This window comes from Herpailurus yagouaroundi, unplaced genomic scaffold (genome assembly GCF_014898765.1).
Source record: "Herpailurus yagouaroundi ecotype Mexico unplaced genomic scaffold, PumYag 485, whole genome shotgun sequence".
Taxonomy (NCBI): domain Eukaryota; kingdom Metazoa; phylum Chordata; class Mammalia; order Carnivora; family Felidae; genus Herpailurus; species Herpailurus yagouaroundi.
In genome coordinates this window covers 22964-50880 of record NW_024412702.1, presented here as the reverse complement: position 1 = coordinate 50880, position 27917 = coordinate 22964, and the positions used below count along the sequence as shown (strand labels likewise).

Below are 27917 nucleotides of genomic sequence, written 5' to 3'. Positions count from 1 at the left end.
AGCCAGGAGGGGCATGGTTTGGTGTAAGCAGGTCCTGCCTCCACTGTGAGCCCCAAGGACCAATCCCTGAGGCCTGCCTTGATGGTGGTGGTGGGGAGAAAAATGGCGACCTCCCCCATTGTCTTTTCCACGGACCCAGTGTCCCAAATCACTCCATTTGAGCTGTCCTCACTGTGCCACAGGTGCAGATGAGATGGTTTGTCTCGCTCTGCCGACTCCCATGGCCTGGTGCTTGGCTGGGATTTAAACCCCCACTCCATGCACCCTGGCACTGGGGAAGTGCCTCTCTATACTGACCGATATGTGGTCCAGGCTGGTTTTGTCCTGTGCTGCAGCACTTCAGGGAGGACCACTTTCTCCTGCAGACTGTGCCCTGACCTACCAGTGAAACGGGGGGTAGCTCCCCTTCTCCCAAGGTGCATGAACAGGGCAGCCAGCCCCAGTCTAAAGAAAGCCCTGCAGTTAGAGATGGGATCCCTCTCCATCCTGGTCCAAGGTTTTTCTCTTGTCCAGATACAGTCTTATTCTTCCCCAGCTGCTCTTTCTCTTCCCTTTGTCTCTCTGCAGAAGGGGATCTCTCCTCTCCATGCCTATGCAGCCCATTTTATCTTCCCCAGTTTGCAATCACCCACCTATAGCCCATCAGGTTGTTCTGGTGTCTTCTTGTTAGACTCAGTCTCTTTCCTCATAGTCTCTTGGGGTTCAAAGTCCTTTGACTTCAGCCCTTCTTTGTTTGAGAGATGTGGGAAGTACAGATCCCCCTACTTCTCTGCCAGGTTGGTCCCAACCTGGGACCCAAAATTTGTATTTTGGGTATGTATGGCCACCCAAAATTTGTATTTAGTAGATCAGATGTTGATCTTTGCTTTGGAGAATATGGTGATGATATGTAGCATCCTAGGAAAGAGGTACAAGAGAAACTGGCATGGAATCGTCTCTCCACACTCTTCACCAGCAATAGCTGAAGAATGTCTGGAAAGGGCTGGGGATGCTGCCCACTGGGGTTTACTTAACAACTGGAAAGTTCTCCCCTCCACCTAAAGCAAAGAAAAATCTAAGCCTCTAGAAACTAGAAGCTTTGGAAGCAGCCCAATTAATTGACTGTGTGAGAGAGACCTTATGAAAAAATGGTGGGTACAAAGACTGAAGGACCTGCTCTACATTGCCTCTACACCGATCAATCTAGGAAAGCACAGACTACCTAAATAGAAAACTGAGTACTGGATAGGTGCATCACATGAGCGTGACAGTAGCAGAGAATGGTAGCATCTCTAGGGGCATTCACCAAGTACCAGCAAGAAAACTCTTCCTGGAAATTTCCAAGCTGAGACAAAGGGATGGGAGCACTCAGGCAATTGTTAGGCAGTGACCAACAAAGCTCTGAGTGGAGGGAGAAGGATGTAGAATGTTTTCAAGTAAAAGTACCCCTGGTCATATGCTTTCTCTAGAAGCCATAATCATAAGCTGAGGAGACTGTATGTGGAGGGAAATGCCAAACAACCTGAAATGGAATAAGGCCCATCTTCTCAGTAGCAATTCCAAAGTCCAAGTGGGAAAAAGCAGTCATAGAAAGAATTCCATTATAGCTCAGTGAGGGCTCAGGAACAATTTAGAAACACTATATACCATTTGAATGTTCAACAAGGTTACTTAGAAAAAAAAAGCCTCAGAAAGTTAAGTAGAAGCTAGTGTTCAGTTTCAAACCAACAGGAGGAACAAGTATGGATCCCCTTCGTAAAAATGTACCTTCCTCATTTTTCTTTTGTAATTCAGATTAGATACAAAAAAATCATGTTTTCTTTTATATATTACATTCATATTAGGTCCATCACATCAGTCCTGATCCAAGCTGGAGATATCCTGTAGGATTGTACTTTGGCAAAGGCATTTCTATAGGGTTAACCAATGTAACATCATTCGAGCATTCAATAAATACATATTTTTAGAACAACTACTTCATGCCAGGTTCTGTGCTAGTGCTGAGGACAGAACAGTGAGCCAGGCAGAAATCAACTCCGCTGTCTTGTATATTTCTAATGACCTGCTTTGATACAGGGCTTACACAGGTCTACCCAGGCTTTCTTTTTCCTCCATGTAATCAGATTTTTCAGCTTGAAATAACATACTTAGCAGTAGATACTTGTCAAGTCTGTGGCTACCTTTTTCTTAATTTTTTAAATGTTTTTATTTATTTTTGAGAGACACAGAGAGACAGAGCACAAGTGGGGGAAGGGCAGAGAGCGTGAAACAAAGAATCTGAAGCAGGCTCCAGGCTCTGAGCTGTCAACACAGAACCCAGTGAGGGCTCAAACTCACAAACTGCAAGATCATGACCTAAGCTGAAGTCGGACGCTTAACCAACTGAGCCACCCAGGCACTGCACCCAGTATCTTTTGAATACTCTTCCTGTATTTGGGGATTTTCTTCAAGATATAATTCCTGTCTCCTTAAGGCAGAATGCAAACTCAATTTCCAAGCCTTTCTTGAAGCTAGGGTACAGGCAATGACCTATTGTCAACTGGGGTCCACATGATTTCTCTGATTGAGAAGACACCAACCCAAGGATGCAAAATTCATGAAAAATCCACTTTCCAGAGGGTGTGAGGGTGGAAGAATCTGTTTTTCCAGGGAAGCATGGGTGAAGTTTTTGGCATCTGGAGTATAGCAGTGCAAATTATGGTGGTGTCTCACTGCAGCTGGCCCACAGAATGGTTTATTTTTAGCTGCACAGATTGTTGGCCTTTCTGGCCATACCAGAGGTACTGTGAGCTACCTAAGATTCTCAATTGCTTATCTTTTATTTTTATTTTTTTTAAATTTTTTTTTCAACGTTTATTTATTTTTGGGACAGAGAGAGACAGAGCATGAATAGGGGAGGGGCAGAGAGAGAGGGAGACACAGAATCGGAAACAGGCTCCAGGCTCTGAGCCATCAGCCCAGAGCCCGACGCGGGGCTCAAACTCACAGACCGTGAGATCGTGACCTGGCTGAAGTCGGACGCTCAACCGACTGCACCACCCAGGCGCCCCAATTGCTTATCTTTTAAAAACCAGTTAGAGTGAGTTCTATTCTTTGTAAAATATTGTGACTAATGCATATACTGAGCTACTGTTATGTGCTAGACTCTATGCTGGCATATTCCTATGTTACTTTGATTAAACTTCATAAACTTCATTTAAGGTATAAATTCTTATACATTTTACAGATTAAAAAACTGAGATTCAAAAGGTCACTTTATTCAATCTACAATACTAAAAACCTGCTGTGTGACACCCACTGGGAATAGAATATTGAAGGAAATAGTTCCCTGCAACTGTAAAAAGAACGGCATATTGTTTTTAAATGTCCCCTTATCAAAATAAGAAGCACCAAATGGCAGATGTCTAGAGAGAAGGACCTCAGGCCAGTAAAGGCCTCATTTTAAATATAGAAACCCCCTAAAAATAGCCACCCATGTTACAGACTCAACAGGTGATTGGCCCAAAAAGAAGGGAGTGGAATCTAGGCCGTGGTGAAGGAGAGTGAAAGGGCAGTTCACTGTTTCCAGCTTCTCTCACCACAATGGCTCTGCCTCTGAGGTCCCTGAGTCGGGGCTTGGCAAGTACAGCAAAGGGAGACCATGGAGGGGCAGGAGGTGAGTAGGGCTGCTGCCTGACCCTGTGGCTTACATACCTGTACCCCTCTCCCACCTGTCTGGCCTTCCGCGGTTCTGAGGACCGACCCCCCCTCCGCCTCCCCCCCCCCACCCTTTAACTCTAACCTTCAGAGGCCCTCCCTTCCCCACCTCTCTCTCATCTCTGCCTTCCCCCCACCCTGCTGTAGCCAGCACTTGGCGCCTCCTGACCTTCGTGCTGGCGCTCCCGAGTGTGGCCCTCTGCACCCTTAACTCCTGGCTCCACGCGGGCCATCGTGAACGCCCCAAGTTCATCCCATACCACCACCTCCGTATCCGCACCAAGGTATGCTGGCTTGAAGCCTTGGCCCCCAGAGCGGGAGCATGGTTCAGACGGGCAAGGGGTGCTGGGGGACCCCCTGGCCGGGACCTCGCTGACAATCTGCTCTCCTCTATTCACAGCCCTACTCCTGGGGAGACGGCAACCATACTCTTTTCCACAACCCCCGTGTCAACCCTCTGCCCACCGGCTATGAACAGTGAATGGCCCTGAGGCCCCAGTGGATGCCCCCAGCCCCAATAAAGGTGTGAAAACTGTGTGTCCGCAGGCTCTCTGGGGACCAGGATAGGGGCTGGAGGGGCCTCCAAGGAGTTCCACTGGGTGCATGCGCACAATGCAGTCTGTGGTCTACATGCTCTTCCCAAGGCCATGATTTGGGAGGTGCTCCAGGGAACATCCTTGATGACTAGGTAGGAGATCTCCATCCTCCCTTTCTCTCACCTATTGATAATTAGGGCTATAGCCTGTAAAGGTCTTTCACATAACACTAACCTCACAGTAACTCTGGGAACAAGATATAATTTTGGTTCCCCTTCTCCAGACGAGGAAATGAGATTCTCAGATATTATATGACTTAAATAAGGGCCCTCCTCAGAGGTCCCTGGAAACTCAGGGCTGCAGACTCTGAAGTACCACTTGTCTCTTGACATTTATTCACAGCTTTTGTGAATTCTGGTTTTTGGAAACAACCCTGATTTCAAACAGAGGAACTACAGCCCTATCTGTGAGTCTTCATGACCTAGTTTTGGATTTGGAATATTTTAGCTATTCTCTATGACCACCCTTAATGAGTCTTCTGTATTAGTTTGGGAAATCATATGCTCCTTTCTGGAAGCTTGGCTCTCCTAGCCTCTGGGGATCTCATTCAAGGGAGAGATCGGTTCAAACAAGTTCAGGGCATTTCACTCACCTCTTAGGACAGTCTGCTCACTTCACATTACCAAAGAGCCTGAAGCCTGTGCTGAAACCCATGAGAAACAGACACATTGAGTTCTTCCTTTGACTACTCCCCTGATGCTACATATATAGTGCCATTAAAAAAAAGATTATCTCAGGCCTCAATCACCTGAAAAAGTGAGTGAATGTTTTCTAGGCCCACAAGCAGGGTCCCTCAACTCTTCCTAGAATAGTACTCAGGTCCCTAAATTAAAGCTCTTTGATTAAAGAAGAATGTTTTATAAACATCTTTATTTAATATGGCAATTCTTATATATGAAAATTTATGCTGGCATAATGCTTGCTTTTGTAAAAAGTGAGTCATCACTGAAGAACTCTGACAAATATGTTAAAATATAAAAACCTTTCAAATACCTTGAGAAAGTGACTTAGCACCTGGTAAGTTGCTCAGTCCAGTCCATATCTATACAGAAGTTATTCCCATGGAAATAGATTTGTAGGCAAAGTCAAGCCCAGCCAATAGGGGTAGATACAAACAGAAAAGTGAATTATTAGGACAAAGGCAAATTTGAGGCCTCAAAGTGGACATCTTCCCCACTGAATGTGGCAGTGTCTTCAGGTTTGTTATCCAGCATTTCTTTGTACTGACGTTTGAAGAAGCCAAGCTGTGAGGGGAAGTAAATCAGAAAAGCTGGGTAAGAGGGCAAGGAAGAAAGTTGGGAGTAGGAAGAGGCTGAAAGAGAAGAGAAGTTTGCTTGCATTTCTGTGCCAGAACACTTATGTGAACAACAGCTATTGTGTATTATCTACTGTGTGCCAAGCACAATGGTTATGCATATAAGCTATAGTAAAACAGCATAGATTCATAGGCAGGCCTACACACATACCCTGTCCTCGTTTCTGTCTCACTTCAGCTACTTTGTAGATATAGGCATATTTATCATTTCAAAAATGAGAAAACAAGTTCAGAGAAGTAGAGCAAATTGCTTGACATTAAAGAGTGAGCAAGGCAGAGCCAAAATGCACACACAGGCTGGCCTGACTCCATTGTCTGAGTTCTTTACACTATACCATCCTGTCTCTGAGAGGGCTTGGGTTGTATGCTGCTGGTGTTGAGAGTGGGATTAAAACACTCACCTTGTAGAGGATGGCTGTGATGAGAGCCAGCAGCAGCAGTCCTCCCAAAGAGCTGCCCACAACAAGGGGAATGGGATCATACACCTCATGCTTATCTAGCATGATCTCCATCTAATTTGGGAATTAGAAAGCATCAGACTTTTTGCTGTCCCAGACTCTTTCCAGGTTTCCCAACCTTTAGCTCTCTCCCCTCCTTTACTCCAAGGGGTGACATACAGAAAAACTCATGGGCGTAGGGACAACCCTCCTGCTGAGAGACCTTCATCCTTCCTCCCTGCAGGCCTGTGAGTCTCCCACAAGGCACCACAGATTTTGCATTAGGAGCCCTCTTACCAGCCTGGCCACTGCCTACCACACAGTCACTACCTGAGCTCTCAAGAATGCCTCTTGTCCTGGAAGCTGGGAATACATGGACCTGTTGAACGTGATTTCAGCCACACTTACAATCAATACCTTCTTCTGCAATGTCTACAAAACAGAGGGGGCACAGATGAGGAACTAGCACTGGGAAAGGCACAGAGTTCAAGAAATGTCCTGGCTGGAGGATGGACACAGACGTCATCTGGTGGCACCTGAATCCTGGGGGGAAGGGGGGGCTCTCCTGTTGGACCTACACACCTGGCTGACCCAGTCAAAGCTGAGGTTGCCCTTCAGGATGAATTCAACTTCCTCCTGGATGCCAAAGGAGGGCAGGTCACAGCGGAACCTCAGGCAATCAGCAATGGAGCAGTTCTAGGGACAGGAGAGGAATGAAGTTGAGGAGGGTCTTGATTTAGGCAAGAACGACAGCAGAAAATAAACTCTGTCAGGCTTGGGGTCGAGAACAGATGAACAATTATAGGACATATGTATACATCTGCAACCCAGCAAGTGCATTTCCCTATATACCCCAATATGCAGCTGGTCCTGCAATGCGAATCCAGGGTCTTTCTCACCAGTACAACACTCCCTGGAATCTGGGTCAAGAATTCAGGATGCTGGGGAGGTTCCCTCTCTGACACACAGGGGAGACTCTAGTGAGAGAGAGAAAATAGCCACAAAATGACCAACATTTCACTGGTAAGACGGTGTGGGGCACTGTGGGGTCAGACTCCGGAGCATTAGGAAAGGCAAGCAGGCACCTGTGAAGGGGCCACAACAGCCACATCCCACACAGCCACACCATTCAGCAGGACAGGAACCCAGAAATGAATGCTGATGGCCAGATCTCGCTGACTCAGGTTATTCACCTGCAGAAAATTGAGACACAACGTTATTGTGGTCCTAGAGCATCCCCAATCCTACTCCTTTCCTGGATCTAGCCCTCAGGTACACTGCCTGTCTCTTTTCCACAAGCTCCAAACATTAGCAGCACCATGGGAGGGAAGATATATGGACGCTCCCTGGCTTCTCACACGATAACGATGCTCAGCTTCTTTCTTGCTCTTCTCACCAGAAGTTGAAAAGTTGAAGTACTTGGTAGATTCTTCCTGCCTGGAGAGAGAGGGCTTGTTGGTGAGAAACAGCTATGGAGCCATCCTCACTTTTGCCCCAGTCGTCTTCCAAAGGCTCTGTGGGCCCAGAAGAATGCCCAGAGATATAATTACAGTCCCCACATGCCTCTGCAGACTCAGCTTCAGCCCTTCTCCCATGACTTTTGCCCCAGTCACCCAGAACTGCTAGGTTGCCCTCTGATACCCTGGCTCTTTCAAGTTCCCATAACTTTGTTCAAGTTCTTTCTTTTGCTTGGAATGTAATTACCACTCCCCTTCTGGAAAATGTCACTTAAAGGCCCAACTTAAACATTACTTATTATAACATTTAAACACTTTCCCACGAGAAGAAGGCATTCACATGGCTTTCTCCTCTAGTAGGTACGTGGTTGGCCTTAGGTAATGCTTGCAGAGGCCACTGCCAGAACAAAAAAGCCTAAGGGGACTCAAGGGAATCTTGGTTGGATCACTCAGGAAAAAATGCAGTGCAAGCCCCTCCAGATGGAAAGAATAAAATAAATGTGGCTATCCTGGGGCAGCTAAGTAAATGTGAAAAAGGATGGTGCATGAACACAAGACCCTGGAGCGGACATAAATGTCCCAGGCTGCAGGTGGGTTTCCATCCATCTATCCATGCATCCATGGCCTTCTTCAGTAAACATTTACCCTGTGACTGGCTGTGTGCTTGACTCTGGAGATACAACAGTTAACAAGCCATAATCCCTGTCTTTCCAGAGTTATCATCTAAGGTCTCAGTGGAATCAAGCAAACAAGCAACGGGACCTGCACATTTCACCAGCAGCTAGTGTACAGAAGCCAGGCCAGCCATACAGAAACTCCACGCCCCCCCCCCCCCCCAGTTTTCCCACAGATGTGACTGTCAGTTTGATGATTAAGAACACAGGTTTTGGAGCCAAGCCATCTGGGTTCACATTTCAGTCTACCACTTCCTACCCAACTAATTTAAGGCAAGCTACTAAACCTCTCTGGAGCCCTGTAGTTTCTTCCTCTTTAGAATGAGGATGCTAATAATAGTGCCTGTAATAGAGTTGTGAGGCAGTTTGCAGCAATGACATAAATGTTAGAATTTATTTTTTCCCTCAGTGTGTTTGCCCTCCTCTATGCTCCTGATCCCAAATGTTTCTCTCTGTGCTTCAGTTTTTTCACCTTAAAACTTCAGTTCTAACTCTCTTTTCAAATTTGAGTAAATCACTCAGTTTCCCCAATCCTTGGAGAGGCACAATAGTATATGGGCATGAGCACAAGCTCTGGAGCCAGACCATCGGAGTGATTCGTGGTGCTATCACTTCCCAGCTGACTGACAGGGGCAAGTTATTTAACCTCTTGATTTCTTTGTTGCTAAAAAAGGGTGGTTAACAATAACTATGTCATAGAGTTATTCGAAGGATTAAAGGAATGTAGATACGTGTCAAGTACATTTAAAATGCCTGTCATATCATAAGTATATATAACTGGAAGCTCTTAAATTACAAGTTTCACTGTTCTCCCATGGTTAGAAGGGGAAATTAGGACACGGAGTTTGGAAGGGCAATGACACACTGTTTGATCAGCACCCCCAACCCAGTTCCCCTAAAATTTCATGTGTCAGCAGCAGCAGCAGCAGCAGCAGCAGCAACAGTAGCAAACTCTGTCCCGTGGCAATATTATAAGCTTCTGACCAACTCACTAAACCTCTGGAGTTTGGTGAGGTATTCAGGGCTCTTTGCTCTGCTTCCAGCCTGACCTGCCCCTGCTCCTCCACCCACCTTGAAAACTGAGAGCAACAGCCCTGCACTTGCCTCTCCTGTGGCCTGCTGCAGCCTTGGCCTCTTAGAGACTTTCCCAGCAGTTTCTCACACCTCTGCTCTCCTTCTGGTTTGGTGAAAACCTGACCTTTTATTTCCTCTGTGTGGTGACAAACCATATTCCCCACTTCAGAGTGCTAAAAAAAGCCTCAATCTTAACCTAGTTAGTTTCACCTCTGCACATTCATATCTAGCACCAAAACCAGAATTGGCTTCATGTTAAAGGAAGCTTCCATCTTAGAGAAAGAGAGAGGAGTGCACAATGGTGGCAAATGTGCATCCAAATAGTAGGCCAATTCATCAGAGAAGAAGCAAGAACTGTATGGTAGATGGTATTAGAGATAAATGTACGGCTGGTCACAAGTATTTCCATGTGAGGAATCAGAGGGGATAGTTTAGATACCCATCCTTTCAAGAGCAGGCTGGGCAACCATGGGAGGTACTAGGCTTAGAGGAAGGTCAGAGGTCAAGGGAGGGCAGGTATTAAATACCTGCTGATCACCATGTAGACAGCATATTTCACAGGGAGCTCCAGCTGGAAGGTGGTCTTGCTGGATGTAGGCTTATTATTCTCACTGGAGAGAGAGGGGTGGGGGAGCCCAGTTGGGAAGGAATCCAAGAGAGAAATCTCTGACTGGGGCATGAGATGGAAGAGTGAGGGATACACCTGGACTCACCTGCTTACATTGGCCCTCAGAAACAACTTGTCTCCTAGGGTGGCCTTGTAGGAGACATCAAATGTGATTAGGAAGGTGCCCTGAGAGGAAAAGAATGAAAGAATGGGGATAAGGAAAGTCATGGGGGAGTGAGGGAAGAAAATGGGTAAGGACAAAGGAGCAGAGTGATGAGGATTTGGGGGGAAGCATTCACCTTAGTGCCCTCATGGAAGATGGGATGGTTGATGCTACAGTTGCTGCTCCTCAGGCTCTCATTCCCTGTGGGCGCTGCCTCACATTCCAGTCGCAGTGGGCGCTGGTGTGGTTGCTTCCAGAGGAGGAAAAGAAATTCGAATATGTTACCCATGTGCATATGTGGGCTAGATATATAACAGTGGGGCATTGCAGAACAGTAGGGAAAAGGACAGACTTTTCAAAAAATGGTCTTAGGAAAATCGGCCTGTTCAAAACAAAATAAAACAAACAAAAGAGCAAAACACATTGGATCCCTACCTCACTCCATACATTAAAATATTCCAGCTAGATAAAAATTCCTAATGTGAAAAGGCACAATTATAAAGCTTTTAAAAGATAATACAGGGGATTATCTTCATAACCTTGGAGTAGGGAAGCATTTCAGGCAAGATCCACACATTAAAAAAAAAAAAAAGACAAAGGAAAATATTTGATAAAATTCAACCACAATCAAATTAAGACATTTGGCTCATCAAGAGACACTATACAGAGACTGAAAAGACTGGGAACAGGACTGTAAAATATACTTAATACATATAACTGGAAAAGTATTAGTAACAAGAATATTAAAGAGCTCTTAACAACTAGAAAACTATGGACAACTCAGTAGAAGAATAAGGAAAAGACTTGGACAAGCACTTCCTAAAAGAAGAAATCAAAATGACCAGGAAATGATTACAATTTGCTCAACTTCATTAAATAAATGTAAATTAAAACTTCAAGGAGGTATCAACAGGTAGACAAAAATTTTAAAGTCTGACAATGCCAAGTGTTGGAATGGATGGAAAGCCACAGGTGATGGAAGTGCAAATAGGTGGAAATGGTTTGACTTTACTTATTATAATTGAAAATATGCATACTCAATGATTCAGAAATTCCATAACTGACATACATCTTCCAAATATTATGCATATGTGTACCAAGGTACATGCTCAAGAATAGTCATGGCCAATATCAGAGAACAACTCAAATGACCATCAATTGTGAAATGGGTAAATAAGTTGTGGTACAGTCATACAAAGGGATTCCAAATAGCAATAAAAGTGTTTTACAGCCACAAGGAACAACATGGATGAATTTCACAAACATATGTTGAAGAAATGAATAAATATACAAGAGAACATATAACATGTTTCCATTCATATAAATTTCAAATATTGGCAAAAACTCACTGGTTTTATCTAAGAAATGGCAATCACGATTCTTACTGTGATCATCAGTTCTTAATATACTTTAGTGATTACCTTCGGGGAGAGAGTGAGGTTATAAGGAAAGGCACAGGGAGGACATCTGGGGGTGCCAGCAGTGTATTATTTCTTGACCTGATGCTAATTACATAGACATTTCATTAATATTATTCATTATACATAAGCTTTATGCACTTCTCACTCTATCTCCCTTCCTCCCTCCCTCCATCCCTCTCTGACTCTGGAACTCTGTGTGTGTGTGTGTGTGTGTGTGTGTGTGTGTGTGTGTGTGTGTTTATATTTCACCAGAGAAGAATTAAAAGAAAACTACTATAACCCAGAGCAGGGAAGAGATCCCAGCAACTGGAGCCCAAGGGAGCCATTTACCTGAGTTCCTAACACTCGTCGATAGGACAGCCCTGCTGGATAGTAGAAGTTGATCACAGTTCCATAGGAATCCTCACCTTCATTCCACAGAGTCACTGTCACATTAAGCTCCAAGGAGCTCCCTACCACCAGGGTCTGCAGGCTGGAGGAGGAAGGACAAAACTGAAAAAGAGGCTCCATTGGAAATGAGTTGGAATTGGGTAGGGGGTAGGGGTGGGACTGTGGGAACTCATGAACTATTGGCTGAGAACACTCCGATCAAAATTTCTTTGTTAGAAGGAGAGCCAAAGGGAAACAAAAGTACATCTCATCCTATGAGGATGGGAGACCCAAAAGCTTAAGTGTCTAGAAATGAAAGCAGATAGAACTCACCCTGAGGAGATGAGACTGACACTCAGGTCTCCTTCACAGAGGTGATCTTGTCCACAGTTCTTCTCAAAGGGGAGCTGCAGCAAAACAGAATATCTCTTCCCATCCATGTCTCAACCTTTCTTCATTCCCCTCATTAGGAGCACTCCTCCTAATAATGAGTAATACTCATCATTGAGTATTACTGAACACCCACTCTGCACCCAACAGTGTGCTAGACACTGACAAGAAGTGGGGCAGTAGGGAAGGGGCAGTTAGAATATAAAAGAATGATAAGAACTTTGGTTTCAAGGGGCACAGAATTTAGTTGAGGAGTTAAATCCAACTCACATTGGAACAATTATTCAACACTGTTAAGTAACAATAAGGGGGTGGGAGGGAGTTAGAAAAACTGGAAACTACAGGTGAATTAGACATGGTTCTTGTACTTATGGAACCCACAATTCTAAAGGACCCACAAAAGTAGATGCAGATTGCTATGATTCCAGTCATGTAACGTTGGTATCACCATGAAGTAATAGGAAGCCAGGGAAGTGATAGATGCTGAATGTGGTTTCCAAAAGAGTGGAAGATAAGACTGGAGCTTTGGGGACTAGAGAAGATCTTTGGGGTGGAGAGAAGGAAATGTTTTCCAAGTAGGAGATACCACATGGAAAAAGGAACAGAAGTAGGAATGAGAAAAGTTGGGAAGGATTTGAAAAATGAGAACCAGAGAGTTTATATTGAGATAAAGTGGGCACCAGCTGGGACACGTGTAAGGGTCTTAGCTAGGCGGGGCCTTGGTAACTGGGTGGAGGCAATTTGGACTTGATGTGGTTGGGAACCAAAATAGGTTTTGAAGCACACAGAGATACGGTGAAAATCAGTACATCCCTGGGATTTCGTCAGAAGACTCACAGAAGCAGTGAAGAGGTCCTGTGAGCCCACAGCCAGCACAGGGCGAAGGTTCTGAGATGAGGGGATGGGCTCCCCAGCCAGGGAGAAGTTGAAGTGTAGGATGATGGGACTCAACACGTCCTCCACACAGTCCTGAGGGAGAATAGGCTTTCAAAGCCCCACTATCCTTCTCCTTACTTTCCACCACTGGCCCCTCTCAACTGCATCCATTTCCTGCTGTCCAGTCAGAATTCTGTGCAAGCTGTTCAGCCAGGTACTCTGGCCTCAACTTTCCTCTCTCAGGCCCCACTCTCCCCACCCTTTCCACCTCACCCGACAGGCAGCAGAGATGCCAGAGATTATCCTTGGGCTCCTTCTCCCCCCACCTTTCCCAGAACCCAAAGTACTTACTGGTAAAAGCACCTTAATGGTTTCACAGTAATCCCCTAGCCCCAGGGTTTTTCTTCGAGACAAAGTCCTGTTCTTGGTCTCATCAAAAATGGCACGAGAAATCAGGCGGCTTGGGTCTAATGCCAGATCATACCTGACAGAGCTTTGGACATCATCTGGAGCAGAATGGGAAACAGAAGACGAAAAGTCAAAGAGAACCTCTGAAGTTCTATGTTTTTTTTTTTTTTTATTCGTGCAATAAATATTTGCTGCGCACTTTCTATGGGTCATGAGATGTAACAGGTGCTGGGGATATAGGTAGGGAAGGAGATAGAGAAATATAGCCCCAAGCTCACAGTCTAGGAAAAGAGATGAGCATGTAGGACTTAATGTCACACCATGATCAACTCAACAGTGGGATCCTCAGTTGTACCAAGGAGGGCTTGCTGGACGTCAGAGGTGCCTCCCTGGGTGGGCCTTGTCTGATCTCTGACCTGGAGGATGAGCAGGGGTTGGTGAAGAATGGGGAAGAGAAAATCCCAGACCATGAGAACGGTGGCTAAGACCAGAAGGGAGAGAGAGGATGGCACATTTACAAAAAGGGAGAGTGGGATGAGGTGAGTTTGGAAGGGCAGAGAGGAGCAAAGTCAGCAAGGACATTGTAGGGAAGGATTTTGGTCTCTCTAAATGCAAGAAGAAAGTGGTTGAAGGGTGTTAAGCAGGAAAGTAAGGAAACTAGATTTGCATTTTAGGAACAATCCCTATAGTTTCTCTATGGAGATAGGGTGGGAGCTGCAAAAAACAGACATGGGAACAGCTCAAAGTATAGGTAGGAAAGGTAGGAGGTGGCTGGGGCCAGTGGGGAGAAATGGGCAGATGTATCCTGGGGATAGAACCTATGGCCTGGGTGTGGGGAGAGGGGGAGAAAAGGGACCCAGGTTTCCAACACTGGCAGCTGGGTGGATGTGGAGGTGGTATTTGGATTCCTGGGCCCATTCTCTCCTGACGATAGGGTGGGAACCTTTATGGGGTAAGGGGCTAGATTCACTAGGAAGAAACTCACCTAACTGGTCCAGTGAAATTTTGTGGATAGTGAGACAGACTGTGGCATTTCCAGCTTCCAGAGTGGTGGGCACCTCTTCCCAGCACTGGTACACAGCCTTTGCCACCTCCGAGGGCATGAATCTCATAGTCACCCCCACATTCAGCACTGGCTGACTCCTGAGGGTGCAAAGAGGGGCTGAGGACCTGACTCTGACCTTGGGGAGGAGAACAAGGGAGGGGGCAGCTTTTGAACTGGACACACAGAGGGAAAGGGTGGGATGTGGGGAGTTATCACCTGAGCAGCAGCACCTGTCCCTGGGCCCCCACAGCCAGGTCCACTAGTCCATCCTGGGTGAGGTCCTGACCCCCACTCAGCGACTGTCCGAAATACTGGAGTGTGGGAGAGAGCTGGGAGCTTGCAATCCGCTGGCCAAAGAGGGAAAGGAGAAGTGGAAGTCAAGGGAAGGTCATTTGAAAGGTTTGAGAATAAAGATTTGGAAAGGAGAATACAGTGAATGAAAGTAGAACTGAATGGAAAAATTGAAAAGGAGAAATGAAGGGGTAGGAATGGAAAGCAAGTGTAGTGAGACCCCAGGGATCTCAGACAGAGAGAGGCAAGCTCCTTTGGTCCAATTCATGTGAGGGTACAGGCTAATGACAAAATTAAAGCATAACAATAGAAATATAATAGGTTAATTTACTCATCACGTGTATCTTCCTTCATAAATATTTGATGAACAGAGTTCTTAGTACTCCATTGAGTCATCTTTACAAGAAGCCTATGGAGTTTATCATTTAATGTTTCATAGAGGGGAACTGAGGCTCACAGAGGTTAAATCATTCACTGCCTAAGGCAACACAGCTGACATGACTGGCCAGGCATTTGACCAGGGCCTGCAATCTCTTACCCACTAAACTGCCCACAACAGATTGGAGTCTGTTTGGAGCCAAAGGACAAAAGAGAGATAATTTGCACTTAGCTGGGCCTGGTGAAATTCATGGCAATAAACCCCTAAAAGGAGAATAGCTACTACTAAGGTCCATGACAAGAGGCACAGGGCCATCAGGCACATCTAAGACATGGGAAAGGAGGTGGAACTGGAAGAGGCTTCAGAGAGGGGCCTCACCTGGCTGTAGGAGGGCCTGATGCCCAGTTCTGAGGTTCCATGAAATAGGTAGACAGCACCCCGGTTTTCTTGCTCTCCTGGGGCACCGATGGCGACGTCTGTCAGTTTGTCCCCATTCGCATCCCCCAGCACTGTCAAGGCTGCCCCAAAGCGGCCCCAGGGGTGGCCTTGCTCCCCACAGAGAATGACCTCACACTGCCACCTAGCCCTCTGCAGAACAAAACCAGTGTCATGCCCCAACCCAGACAACCCCTCCACCCCACTCCCAGGCCCCACCCAGCCCAGGTCTCATCAGACACTCACCCCCTGGGGCAAGTGGCACACGGACACCTGGCCCCCCCACGCCGGCTTGTAGTAGTGTGGAGCCCCAATGAGGACAAGGTCAGAGCTACCATCTCTATCCACATCCACAGTACAGAGGGAGGCCCCAAAGTAAGAGCCAATCTGGAGGGCAGAGCGTGAAGTCACCCTGCCTGCCTGCCCCCTGCCACCAGAACCTTACCCCGTGGTCCCCCAAACCCCTTCATCTCCTCCCTCTCCATCCTTGGACACCCTGCCACCCTCGTGGTCCACTCTGGATTCCTCTACACCCAACCTGGGTCCCTGCAACTTCAGCCTTTGGCTTCCATTGTCCGGACTCCCGAGTGAAGAGGACAACCTTCCCAGTATGCTGATGGCGGGGAGCCCCCAGGATCAGGCTCTTCACCCCCTTCCAAAAGGCCAGCTCGGTGGAGTAACCTGGGGGTGGGGGGGGCAGGCCTCAGCACAAAATCTTCCTCCCCATCCCTTAAGCTCCTGCCCTTTCCAGGCAGCTCATCTCCTCCCGCCTGTGCCCCCAACCACAGCTTTTTCTCACCCAGGTAAGAGTCCCTCATGTCCACGTTCTCTTGAGACACACTGATGAAAGTGGGGCTCATATTTTGGGGGTATAGGAAGGCACCTCCAGACCAGCTGAAGCTCCCCACAGCCCCCAGAACTGGTCCATCCTGGGAGGAAAGGATTCCAGGGCTAAGCAGTTTTGAGTCAAAACAAGGCAGCCTATTCCAAAGCAATGCCTGCTACCAACTCCACTCATTATTTGGAATTCTCTTTTCCTTCCCCAGTCCTGTCCAGCAGCTTCAATCCCTGACTCCTAATGTCTCTCTCAGTCCATCCCCAGTGCCGCTGCTCCAGTAAGTCCCAGCTCTTCTCACCCACTGCCCTTTCTGCCTCCTATTGTGTTCTTCTCTGCTCCACCCTCCTCAGTGTTAGGTTTCCTCAGACCAAATATATAGCCATCACCCAGCTGGCAACCCAAGATGGCTCCCTGTCACCAAGACCCTGAGGATGGTATCTCAGGTCCTCCCCAGACAAACCTGTGGAGTTGCTCTATGCTTTGAACACACCAAGTGTTTGACCTGGACACCTCTCCTCTCTTTCTGAGATGCAACTGCTCTCTTGGGAAGAGTCATCCTCAAAGCCACCTTCTCTGTGAGGTCTTCCTTGGCTCCCTCGGGGAGTGATAGGTGTTTCCTACTCTGCATACCTTGCTTATTGCCTTTCTAAACTTTTGACTATAGATAATTTAGAACATATACAAAAGTAGAAAGAAATGCACAATGAACTCATAAGTACCCAGGTTCAATGATCAATTCATTACCAACCTCGATTCATTTCTATGTCCCTCCAACTCACCCCCAAAACTCTTTTGAAGAAAATCCCTCTGGATATTTTTAACACACATCTACTTTCACATAAGTCATGCTATTTTGTCATTTCTTTGGTCTGCATGATCTGGTCTTTCCCATCTCTCCACCCACTCCTTCCATGCTGCCCCTCACTCAACCTGCTCCAGCTGTGCTGTCCCTTTTATCTCTCTAGTGCAGTAACCTTGTTCATGCTTCAGGACCTTTGCACTTGCCTTTTCCCCTCCCTGGAGCAATCTCTCCCCAGATTTTCCCACACCTATCCCTTTCTCATCATTCACCCTCAGTTGTTATTCCTCAGGCCTCCTCTGATCATCTCTCTTGCTCTCTTCTAACAGTGAGCATAATCTGAAGATCTTTTGTTTGTGTTTATTGTCTCCTCCCACTGTATATGTGCTCTGTGTGAGAGCAGGAACCTTGGCTATCCTGTTCTCTGCCGTGCTCCTAGCACCTACATACACTGCCTATATGTCTCTCTCTAAACGGACAGTGACCTTGAGGACAGGATCTCCTTCTTATTTACTTCTGGGTCCCAGGACCCAGCACAGGGCTGGCCCAGGATTGGTGCCTGAGACCTGTTTATCAAGCATATGCTCCACCTACCATGGTGAGCACTGAACTGAAGCCTTCTTGTGACATCTCATGCTGGAAGGAGCTACTTGTCCTCGACTGGGTTCCTGTGGGAAAACAGGTCACTTAGGCTCTGGGGACCATGAGACCACAAGGACTTAGAAGGAGAAGAATGAGTCTGGGTCTCAGGTTCTGGGGCACAATTTTGGGTGACATGTGAATAGGGATGGACCCTCAGAACTGTAGGGAACAATCGGGTTGGGAACCTTTGAATTTCAAGACCCAAGCTCGCCCTGTATTTACCCTCCACTGCAAAGATCTTCTCCTGCAGCTGCTTCTGGATGCTGCTGAGTGCTGCAAAGTTGTCCACCTTGAACACATGATCCTGAGAGGGCACTGAGCCAATGGTGTTCAGCTCCTCCCTGGCAGTGGGTTCCTGGAAAGCATCTCCCACCTGTGGCAGAGAGGCAGCTGAGGAGGAGCCCACCAGCCTTTCTGCATGAGTGAGATGCAGTCTCAGTCTGAGAGAGCCACGAGGAAGAGGACGTACCCCAATGGCATAGCGAATGATGCCAGCTTTCTCTGCCAGGGGCATGACATCACTGTATTCCAGGGGGTCTTTGTATTTCTGCCCATCTGTGATGACAATGAGAATCTTCTTGGCACTTTCACGGGCACCATTCCTACTATGAAACAGTTCTTTCCTGTCAAGGAAGAAAGGGATTTGGCTCTCCTGAGATGAAACTGATTTTGAAAAGAAATCATTTGCAGCTCTAGAAGGTCATCTGGGGAGACTAGGGAATCCTGGTACCCTCAGACTATGCCATGCATGAGGTGCATATTATCTCATGTAATCTTTACAACCAAGTTGTAAGTTGTCCTCATTTGGCAGTTATTTGAGACTTAAAGTCAGTAACTCCCAGATTTTTCCAGGTCACCAGCAGGGAGCCAGAATGAGAACTCAGATTATCTGAACCAAAGCTGCTCCAGGTGGAATCTGGCTGCTCCAGGTGGAATCTGGGTCCTGCCAATCCAAGGTCAGGCAAAGAAGAAACACTGCAGAAGAGTCCCATCCTATATCTGGGAACAGATCCAAGGAGGAACATTCCCCCTACAGCCTCCTTACTTCCCTTTATAGACCCTTTCCCCAGAGCTTCCCATAGTCCTGGAGAAGGGCTGTTCAGACCAGCATGAGGAAGCGGTGTGGCAATGTGTCCACATGAGGTAGAAGGGGGAACTTACACCACTTTCAGGATGCCTGTGGCTGTAAACGTCAGGCCATTCAATTGGAGAATTGGATCCACCAGGCTCTGAGGACTTGAGCTGCTCTGGAATTTGGTGAAGGTGAAGTGGATCTCCAAATCATTGGAGTACTGCATCAGTGAGAACTGCAAAGGCCAAGAAAAATGCCCTGGTGCTCAAGAGTTATTTTTTAATAAACTTTAATTTTGGATTAACTTTGGATTTATAAACAATTTACATGTTTTTTGAGGCTAAAACTCAGGGGGAAATTGGCCCAAAAAGAAAACTAGAAATCAAAAACAAATAATGTTTCTTTCATACTTTGGCAATACTGCAATATTTGTTAAAATAGGATTTTTTTTAATTTGTTTTTCAACGTTTATTTATTTTTGGGACAGAGAGAGACAGAGCATGAACGGGGGAGGGGCAGAGAGAGAGGGAGACACAGAATCGGAAACAGGCTCCAGGCTCTGAGCCATCAGCCCAGAGCCTGACGCGGGGCTCGAACTCACGGACCGCGAGATCGTGACCTGGCTGAAGTCAGACGTTTAACCGACTGCGCCACCCAGGCGCCCCTAAAATAGGATTTTTAAAAACTTTCATAACGTATAAAATCCACTTGTAGGCTATATTTCCTCACTTCTCAAGAATTCATACACACACATGTACACTAATTAGTGAGAAATAAAATAAGAGAAATCATGAGTTGCATGGAAAACACAACAAAGAAATCATTAAGTATTTGGCCAAGGTATCTTCAGTCTAATTTCATAGCAAAGCTATTTTTGCAATCCTTTCAATGCTTTTTAACAGTAAAAAAAACTTATATTTCCTGGGCCATATAAAGACATATTAAATGCCACAGGGGAATTTCCTCAGGTAAGGGCACAAATCAGCCCTGCACTGAGACCTTAGCCTTATCATGGCACAGGTCCACTGAGCCCACCCCCAACAATGCCAGGTCTCCCCCTAGGTTGGCCTTTCCCAAAGGCAGCCACCACCACCCGCCCAGCACTCCCCAGGTCTTGGGGACTCAATCTTCACCAGTGTGTTGGTGCCTTCAAACTGTCCCATCACAGCTATGACAAAGTTCTTCATCTGCTTAAAGTCCCTTTGATCAATACTTCCAGAGCCATCAATCAGGAAGACAATGTCCATCTCTTGACTTGGACACTCTGTAGAGAAGGAGGAAGAAATCAGAGATGCTAGTGTGGGGCCCAGCTGTCTCCCAGGGCCCAGAAACCCTTCCTGCTCAACAGACTTACCGGGTCATTCTTGGTCTATGAACCAATAACTACCAATTTTCCAACACCCTCCACAGAAAAGGCCCAAATCCATTGCCCAAATATTAAGAAAGAAAACAAAAACACAAAGAAAGAGAGATAGAGACAGAGAGAAAGAGAGAAACAGGGAAACAGACTCTCAACTATAGACAACAAACTGATCCTTTTCAGAAGAGACGTAGGTGGAGGGATGGGTTAAATAGACGATAGAGATTAAGAATCTACTTCCTAGTGCTGAAATGCCACATCCCCTACCCTGGCTGCACAGACATCCAAGGCAGGTCACGGCACCCCCCAAAGTCCTGAACACCCTTCCTCCACTCTCTCTGTCCCCACGGTAGATTCTGCTCTCACAGTTTGGTTGAGAGTTGTTTATGCTGCTATTTTATTTTTCCCTGGCATCATGACTTCTCTGGTCCAAAGCATTGCTCTCAGTCAGCACTTTAAGTGCCCTTGGCTCTTACTTGGAGCCCAGTATCTCTTCTGATACCACAGAGAAGACAGTTTATCTGTATCTTCCTCCTAATCCAAACACATGGTCCTAGCTAGAATTTCAGTCATAATGGTAATTACATATTATGTGCCAAGCAGAAGCCTAAGCACTTTATATTTATATTAAATATTTTAATCCTCATAACCACCTCAATTATTAAGACCCAGTTAACCAATGAGGAAATGAAAACCAGGGAATTAGGTCACTTGCCCAAGGACACAGAAGACAGACTTATTCAGAATGACTCTCAGAGAGATGATGTTCAGTGTCCCTGGCACCACTCTCTGTGGAAGACATCAGCAACAAAATTGTGCATCACATTTTCCATGACCCTAACATTTGCTCCCCTTAGAAATTCATCAGTGAGTTATCAGGAATGGCCTCGTACTTGGATCGCTGGATCTATCATCCTCACCACATTTTCACCATCCACCTTTCACCTTTCCTCTGAAAGCCCAAGAAGCATCTCTGCACCTGTTGGCAACTGTGAGATCCTCATGCCTCCTGTTGCCAGCATTCTGAAGCTCCCTTCTACCTCATCCGAACCTTTTCCCCTCGACCAGCTTAGAGAACCTGTTGTAAGCTGCCCTTCTTATGAGGCCAGACCATGTTCCCAGACCTTCTTGGGCTCACTGAGGCCTCTGGGAAGAGGCCATGAGCACAGGAAGCCAAGACCATAGTCTCAGGCTCTGCCCACTCCTCTGTGCCAGTATGTGTATAAAACAGAAATGCTGTCTCTAAAGGGACCTACTTGGCAGGGCAGCAGGCACTGTCCGAATGGTCTGCAGGTGGGAGCCCAACAGGAAGCAAAAGCCTTCTGCATACATATTCTCCCCACAGGCTCTGTGCATGGTTGGGCCGCAGGCCTAGAGGCAGAGACCTGTGTGAGCAAAGGGGCCCCAGAATTCTCCATATTCTTCTCCCCCAGCCCAAGCCTCCTCTGGCCCCTGATCCTGCCCTTGTGACCCTTCTATGACCCAGAGAAACTCACCAGCAGCCAGGAGCGATTGGTGGAGGCTGCCAGGGACAGGCCCAGGGACATGTTCACGGCCTCTGGTGGTGCTGAGGGCAGATACACATGATCATACTCATGGGCACACCCTCATTTGGGGGGAGAATCAGGACTAGAGGCCAAGGAGAGACATTCTTGTACAGGAGGATTGAGGGCCCCAATTCCCAGGTGGAGTCACTCACTGTGCAGTGATATAGGTTGACATAGGCCAGTGGCAGCTGCACAGTCATACAACCGTCCTGTCCGGTTGACCGCCACCACCTCCAAGGGGGCTCCCACCACGAGTCTGGAGGCACAAGCATGACATATAGTTGTATGAGGGGTAAGAACACAGGGCGCTTCAGGTGAGGAAGTATCACCATGTAACAAGGAAGTGAGAGTTTGAGAGGGAAGCTCTTGGCATTTGCCACTCATGAGGCTATTCAAAAAGGAGAGCTTCAGTTTAACCCACATGTGCTGAAGGACTATGCTGGACTTTTTGTTTGTGTATGTGTGAGGATACATAAATAAATTTGTATTTATATATACAAATGGTTTGAGTGCTGTTTTTTAACATTAACCAAAAATAAATATATTCAAAAGAAAAACATTTTCCAGCCATGAGTAAGTGCATCTTGTTTCTGGGGTACCATCATTCTGAGCCACCCAAGAAATAGATCACCTCAAGTTACATGGAAAAAAAAGAATTTTTTATATTAAATATAACTTATTGTCAAATTGGTTTCCATACACCACCCAGTGCTCAATCCAACAGGTACCCTGGAAAAAAATTAAAGGTTATTTATTTTTGAAAGAGAGAGAGCATGAATGAGCTGGGGAGGGGCAGAGGGGAGGGGAGACAGAATCCCAAGCATGTTCCGTGCTGTCAGCACAAAGCTGAATGTGTGGCTCTAAGCCACAAACTGTGAGATCATCTCCTTAGCCAAACTCGGATGCTTAGCTGACTGAGTCAGCCAGGCACCCCTACATGGAAAAATTTTAAGCCATAAGGTATCAAAACAAAAAGATTATTCTGTAATTAATTGGATAATTTAAATATAACATAAGCAATTTGAGTTGGACAACTTAAAGCAAAAGCATCAGACTCCATATCAATATCTACAGTCACATAAGTGCAAAAATTTATTTATAAAACCTTTTGAGAGGAGAGAATTTTTTAATTTTAAAAAAATGTTATCTCTGCCAACAATCTCTCCACTCAGATGAGAAAACTAGACAAATATTTGTGTGTTTTTAACTAATTACCCAGGCAAACCACATTAGGTTAACATTTAAATCTTCCTTCTAGAAAGCTATTCCTTTATGGAAAGCTGAGATCCTTGTGGGTCTAACACTTGCTGATGAAAACCTAAATAGATGGTTAGAGATGTAGCAGTTTGGGACCTGCTGGCATAAATGGATGAGCAAACTTTTCATCTACATGTTTTCCTTTACCCTATCTATTCCTGATTCATAGGCTTGGTCTTTTCAGTGTTTGGGTTGTGTTTCAACAGACAACAGGAAAAACAATAGCTTTGTAGCAATCAGCATGTCATCCAGTCTATATATTTACTTTTTTGTAAATACTGGTGAACAGCAGTCAATCAATAGTTTATAGATGTGTGTGTGTGTGTGTGTGTGTGTGTGTGTGTGTAACTGATGGTGATGGAAGTGGGACAGTGGCTATCTTTGAATTTGTTGGATTTTGAGTGATCAGAAAAGGCCTAAGGGAATCCAGCAGAGTGGACCTGAGGATGTTCTGTATCTGGATCCAGGCGGCAGCTACCTGGGTATACACATATGAAAAATTTATTGAGTTGGACCTTCCAAGATTGGGCACTTCAGTTTTTGCCCTGTATATTTCAAAATAAACAAACAAACCAAAAAAAACACCCATAACTCTGACATCTGGCATTTTCTTCCATGCCCCAGCCTGCCAGCTGGGTGAGGAAGGGGGATGGATGTGCTTTTAGAACTCAGTGACCTCAATATGCTACTTCTTGGCCAATTAAATCTTCTTGTATTCTCAGGCTCATTGCCAACTTGACCTCCTCTGTGAAGCCTTCCTAGAATTCCCTCCTGGGTTTGATCTCTTCCTTCTTATGCCTCCAGATTTCTGTTATACTTGCATCACATTGGGACTTTAACAACTTGGGTCCCTGCTGCTGGGACCTGAGAATGTGAGTTTCTGGAAGCAGGGTGAGGTACATAATTGACAGTCCCAGTGTGAAATAAAAATGTGGGCCTTTTGTTCTGGGAGAAAAAAAGTTTTTTTCCCTTTTTTTTTTCCTCCCCATGGACCTCCTCTTTACCTGTCCTGTCTTTACCTGTTTGCTATTTAGTGTTGAATTCCCCAAGGCACAGGGATTTTCCCAGGGCCAGTGCAAACCCCACAGACTGGGCAAACTGTGCACAGCCAACCTTGACCTTGCCTAACTCATACCAGGGGCTGAGGGCAGCAGGGGTCACTGGATAGGTGTGGGGAAGCAGGAAGCTAAGAACCACTCCACAGAAGGCTAGACTGCATGTGAGCCAAAGCTCTAAGCCTCCAGCACATCTCCACTTCCCCATCAATCTTAATGACCACACACAAATGCTAAGATCAATTCTTAATAATTTCAAGAAGAAGACTGCAAAACATTATTACAAGTGCAAGGGTAACTGTACTGGTCACTTACACTGGTCACATGCCACAAAGCGAGACCTGTCTGGAGGAGATTCAAGATCTGCCTCCTGAAAGAGTGTCTTGTCCAGAGTTTGTGGCCCTTCCTGGGACCGTGAATAGTTGGTAGTAGTGGTGTCAGTGGTGTCAGACTTTGCCCATGCTGCCCTTCCTCCAGATACCTCCTAACCCATGTTCATCCATTTGCCTGAAGGCTGAAGGGGTGAGGGTGGGGAGAGTGGGCAGGGCTTACCTCGATCTGCCAAACTGGGCCACACTCTGTCCAAAGCTAACTCCATCCTCTTGAAAGACCATGGGCTCCTCCACATCCAAGTTGAACCCATAATAAGAAGCAATGACTGAGGAATATGGAGAGGGAAGTGAGGGTGGGAGGAACAGTCAGAGAAGCCTCATCTCCTCTGGATACCTGACTTTTGGGATCTTGATGCCCACCCCAGTCCAGCTCATCTTCCCAGGAGAAGGGTGTTGTTTTTGTTTCCTGATTTGCCATCTGTGTGGCTCCTGTCTCTCCCTTCCTCAACAATAATCAAACCACAATACAAAGGGCAACAATCCAGAGAAATGCCCCTCAAGGATATTTCAAAGGACATGTACAACCTGAAATTGAGCCTGTCACCTCATGGTATGTTAGCTCAAGAATGTCCCTTATGAGGGGCGCCTGGGTGGCGCAGTCGGTTAAGCGTCCGACTTCAGCCAGGTCACGATCTCGCGGTCCGTGAGTTCAAGCCCCGCGTCAGGCTCTGGGCTGATGGCTCAGAGCCTGGAGCCTGTTTCCGATTCTGTGTCTCCCTCTCTCTCTGCCCCTCCCCCGTTCATGCTCTGTCTCTCTCTGTCCCAAAAATAAATAAACGTTGAAAAAAAATAAAAAAAAAAGAATGTCCCTTATGATAATACAATTCATATCCTAAACTGAGACCTTCTGAGAATGAAAGGGACACCATTAACAATTACATCATGGTCCACCCTAAGGTCCAGATGGGGAAACAGACTTAGAATTTTTTGATTAATTATTTATTCTTATGTGTTTCCCATGACCCCCTTCCTTGGTGCTAGGCTCTAAGACAACAAGGACTGCAACCATCTTGTGTTGGTGCCTGAGGCAGTGCCTGGCCCTTAACAGGTGACTAATTACTATTTGTTGGCTGACCCAGAACTGCACAGGAAGTCCCTGGTATAGCCAGGATTCCAACCCACTCTCCTGATCCTTCACATTCTCCTCTCTGGTGACTAAGCTCAAAAACCTCAGTGGAAGGCCCCCTACATTTCAAGGGCTTTTCCCACAACTCTCACTCCTAGACAGCAGGTTTCTTCTCCATTTCTACTAGAATTCCCAGCTGTCTCTGGATTGAGGAGTCAACTCCAACCCCAAAGTAGGGAAGCTCTAAGAATATAAAGCATTAGGCCAGGATGTGACAGGCAAGGTCCAAACAACTGAATCTTGGGGTTCTGGGAAAAGGCCAGATGTTGAAGGTGCCATAATCCTACCATGGCCACATGCAAGGGAGCTTCACATCCCAAATCTCCTCAAAGGATGATTCTATTTCTGAGTCTGAAAAAAGAACCTATGACCAGACAAGTAGGATGATGCCAAAAGTCTCAGACTGAAATGTCTCAGAGGCCAAGAGGGTGACATCAGTGAGTGAAGTGGGTGGTGTGAGTACCAGGGAATTATGGGCACTTAGAGCATGTGGCCCTTTTAAAGGAGGTAAGCATTACCAGGGTCTAGAATCCAGAGCTCCAGATCTCCCCATTTCTCAAGAGAAGCTGAAAGTCTGGATTTTTGTGTGGAATCTGATTTTTGACTGACACACAAATGATTTCAAATGACACAGAAATGTGATCCTGTTACAGGTTCAATTTCTGGACTATTCTCTTGGCAGTCGTGGAACAACCTACCTGAAATCAAAACCAAGGACCAAGGATGAGATATCCAAAGTTTCCCCTCCCTAGTGACTTCTATGGCCTTCCCCACTGGGGCTCTGTGGCTGACTCCTGTCAACCATACCACCACACACACACACACACACACACACACACACACCAGGGGCCTGACAGAAGGTGGGGGGAAGCCTTGGGGAATATGGAGAAGTAGCTTATTCTCCACCCAAACTTAGCCTATGAGTCCATCTTATCTCATCTTTGCTCAGGTTATGACCCTCCCCTGATTCCAGGCCATTCCTCTTTCCACACCAGAATCTAGACACTAAGACACTCCCTTGCCTCACCTCCTCCACAGAGCTATATGAGTTGACCACCAGCCCCAGAATGCCCTATCAGACAGAGACGCCCCCGCCCAGACCTCTTCCAGCTCTGAGGCCCCACTTACCACCTAAGAGGAGCATAATTCCAAAAGCCATCATTGAGCAGGGTATCGAAGGAGAAGTGAAGAGCTGAGCAATAGAGCACTGAAGGATGCTCAGTGTCCTCGGGGAGAATTAAAATAATGACTCAGGCCTTCAAGTGACAGAAGGAGGGGCACAGTGAGGAAGTCTTTGGTTAATCATAGAATAGAGGCTGGGACAGGAGGCCAAAGACACCCTTGGAGAAAATCGCCCATACTCTCCCACCGCCACCACCTCTAGAGATCTGGCTTCCTTGTCCAGGGCCTGGGTTTCCCAGAAGTCCACCCTCCCCCATCCCTTGAGATCCAGTTGGTACCCAGGGAATCCTGGGGCCCAGAAACCAAAGTGCATATGACTTTAAGGGGTAAAACAGATGGCTGCAGATGCCCCACCACATGGATGTGAGTCTGGAGAAAGACAGACCTCCCCCTCAGATAGCAGTGTTGGGGATTGAGCATGAGTTAGGAGGCTGTTGTTTAAAAAACCAGACTCGGTGCATCTGGGTGGGTCAGTCGGTTACGTGACTGACTACAACTCAGGTCATGATCTCATGGTCCATGAGTTTAAGCCCTGTGTCAGGCTCTTAAATACAGAATAGAAACTGAGGGTTGCTAGAGGGGAGGTAGGTGGGGGTGAGCTAAATGGGTGATGGGCATTAAGGAGGGCACTTTTTGGGATGAGCACTATTGTATGTTATATGTAAGTGATGAATCACTAAATTGTACTGAAACCAATAATAAACTATATGTTAACTAACTTGAATTTAAATTTAAAAATTTAATGTAAATTAAAAACCAGATTCCATCAAGAGGAAAATGTATAATCAAACTGGCAAATAGGCTTAGTAGTCATACAAGGGGTTTACTAGTCCATAATAAGAGAACAGACTACAGATTGATGTAACAATATGGATGAATCTCAACTTCGTCATTAGGAAAAAAAGTCAAACACCAGACTGCAAAATGTTTGATTCATTTTGTAGGAACAGGCAAAACTAATCTATGAGGATAGAATATGGAACAATGTTTACCTCAGATGAGGTGAAAAGGGAACTTCTAAATTTGTTAAACTTA

At 46.2% G+C, this 27917-nt stretch overlaps 2 protein-coding genes across 8 annotated transcripts; one reads left to right on the top strand and one right to left on the bottom strand.

The window, feature by feature from the left end:
• Nucleotides 1-27058, bottom strand: ITGAD (integrin subunit alpha D). 7 transcript variants are annotated; one of them, XM_040464601.1, is made up of 30 exons: nucleotides 26829-26948; nucleotides 24735-24840; nucleotides 22023-22126; nucleotides 21820-21890; nucleotides 21580-21694; nucleotides 20097-20227; nucleotides 19053-19198; nucleotides 18361-18514; nucleotides 18114-18264; nucleotides 17844-17917; nucleotides 16412-16541; nucleotides 16151-16293; nucleotides 15859-15999; nucleotides 15556-15765; nucleotides 14724-14854; nucleotides 14448-14605; nucleotides 13406-13560; nucleotides 13016-13147; nucleotides 12122-12195; nucleotides 11750-11891; nucleotides 10135-10248; nucleotides 9942-10021; nucleotides 9756-9839; nucleotides 7382-7460; nucleotides 7109-7216; nucleotides 6923-7000; nucleotides 6606-6719; nucleotides 6354-6455; nucleotides 5988-6098; nucleotides 5123-5515 (listed from the first exon to the last, which is right to left on the bottom strand). In XM_040464601.1, exons 1-30 carry the CDS (start codon nucleotides 26860-26862, stop codon nucleotides 5402-5404), a joined length of 3486 nt encoding a protein of 1161 aa, XP_040320535.1. In that variant the 5' UTR covers nucleotides 26863-26948; the 3' UTR covers nucleotides 5123-5401. The 7 variants fall into 7 exon arrangements, 6 of the variants coding, with proteins under 6 accessions (XP_040320536.1, XP_040320535.1, XP_040320538.1 ...); XM_040464602.1 differs by lacking the exons at nucleotides 5123-5515; nucleotides 5988-6098; nucleotides 6354-6455; nucleotides 6606-6719 and adding an exon at nucleotides 1-215 and having other exon boundaries at nucleotides 6934-7000; nucleotides 26829-27055; XM_040464604.1 differs by lacking the exons at nucleotides 15556-15765; nucleotides 15859-15999; nucleotides 16151-16293; nucleotides 16412-16541.
• On the top strand, nucleotides 3499-4212 carry COX6A2 (cytochrome c oxidase subunit 6A2). Its single transcript, XM_040464608.1, has 3 exons — nucleotides 3499-3634; nucleotides 3823-3959; nucleotides 4076-4212. Exons 1-3 carry the CDS (start codon nucleotides 3562-3564, stop codon nucleotides 4154-4156), a joined length of 291 nt encoding a protein of 96 aa, XP_040320542.1. The 5' UTR covers nucleotides 3499-3561; the 3' UTR covers nucleotides 4157-4212.
• Nucleotides 27059-27917: the final 859 nt, after the last annotated feature.

Bases quoted from the DNA above. Each gene is read 5' to 3' on its own strand.
- COX6A2 (XM_040464608.1), top strand. From the start codon at position 3,562: ATGGCTCTGCCTCTGAGGTCCCTGAGTCGGGGCTTGGCAAGTACAGCA. The intron at 3,635-3,822 runs GTGAGTAGGGCT...ACCCTGCTGTAG, and splicing joins AGACCATGGAGGGGCAGGAG to CCAGCACTTGGCGCCTCCTG. The intron at 3,960-4,075 runs GTATGCTGGCTT...CTCTATTCACAG, and splicing joins ACCTCCGTATCCGCACCAAG to CCCTACTCCTGGGGAGACGG.
- ITGAD (XM_040464601.1), bottom strand. From the start codon at position 26,862: ATGATGGCTTTTGGAATTATGCTCCTCTTAGGTG. The intron at 18,515-19,052 runs GTAAGTTCCCCC...CTTCCTTGACAG, and splicing joins ACAGGCATCCTGAAAGTGGT to GAAAGAACTGTTTCATAGTA. The intron at 7,001-7,108 runs GTGCCTGCTTGC...CTCTCTCACTAG, and splicing joins CTGTTGTGGCCCCTTCACAG to AGTCTCCCCTGTGTGTCAGA.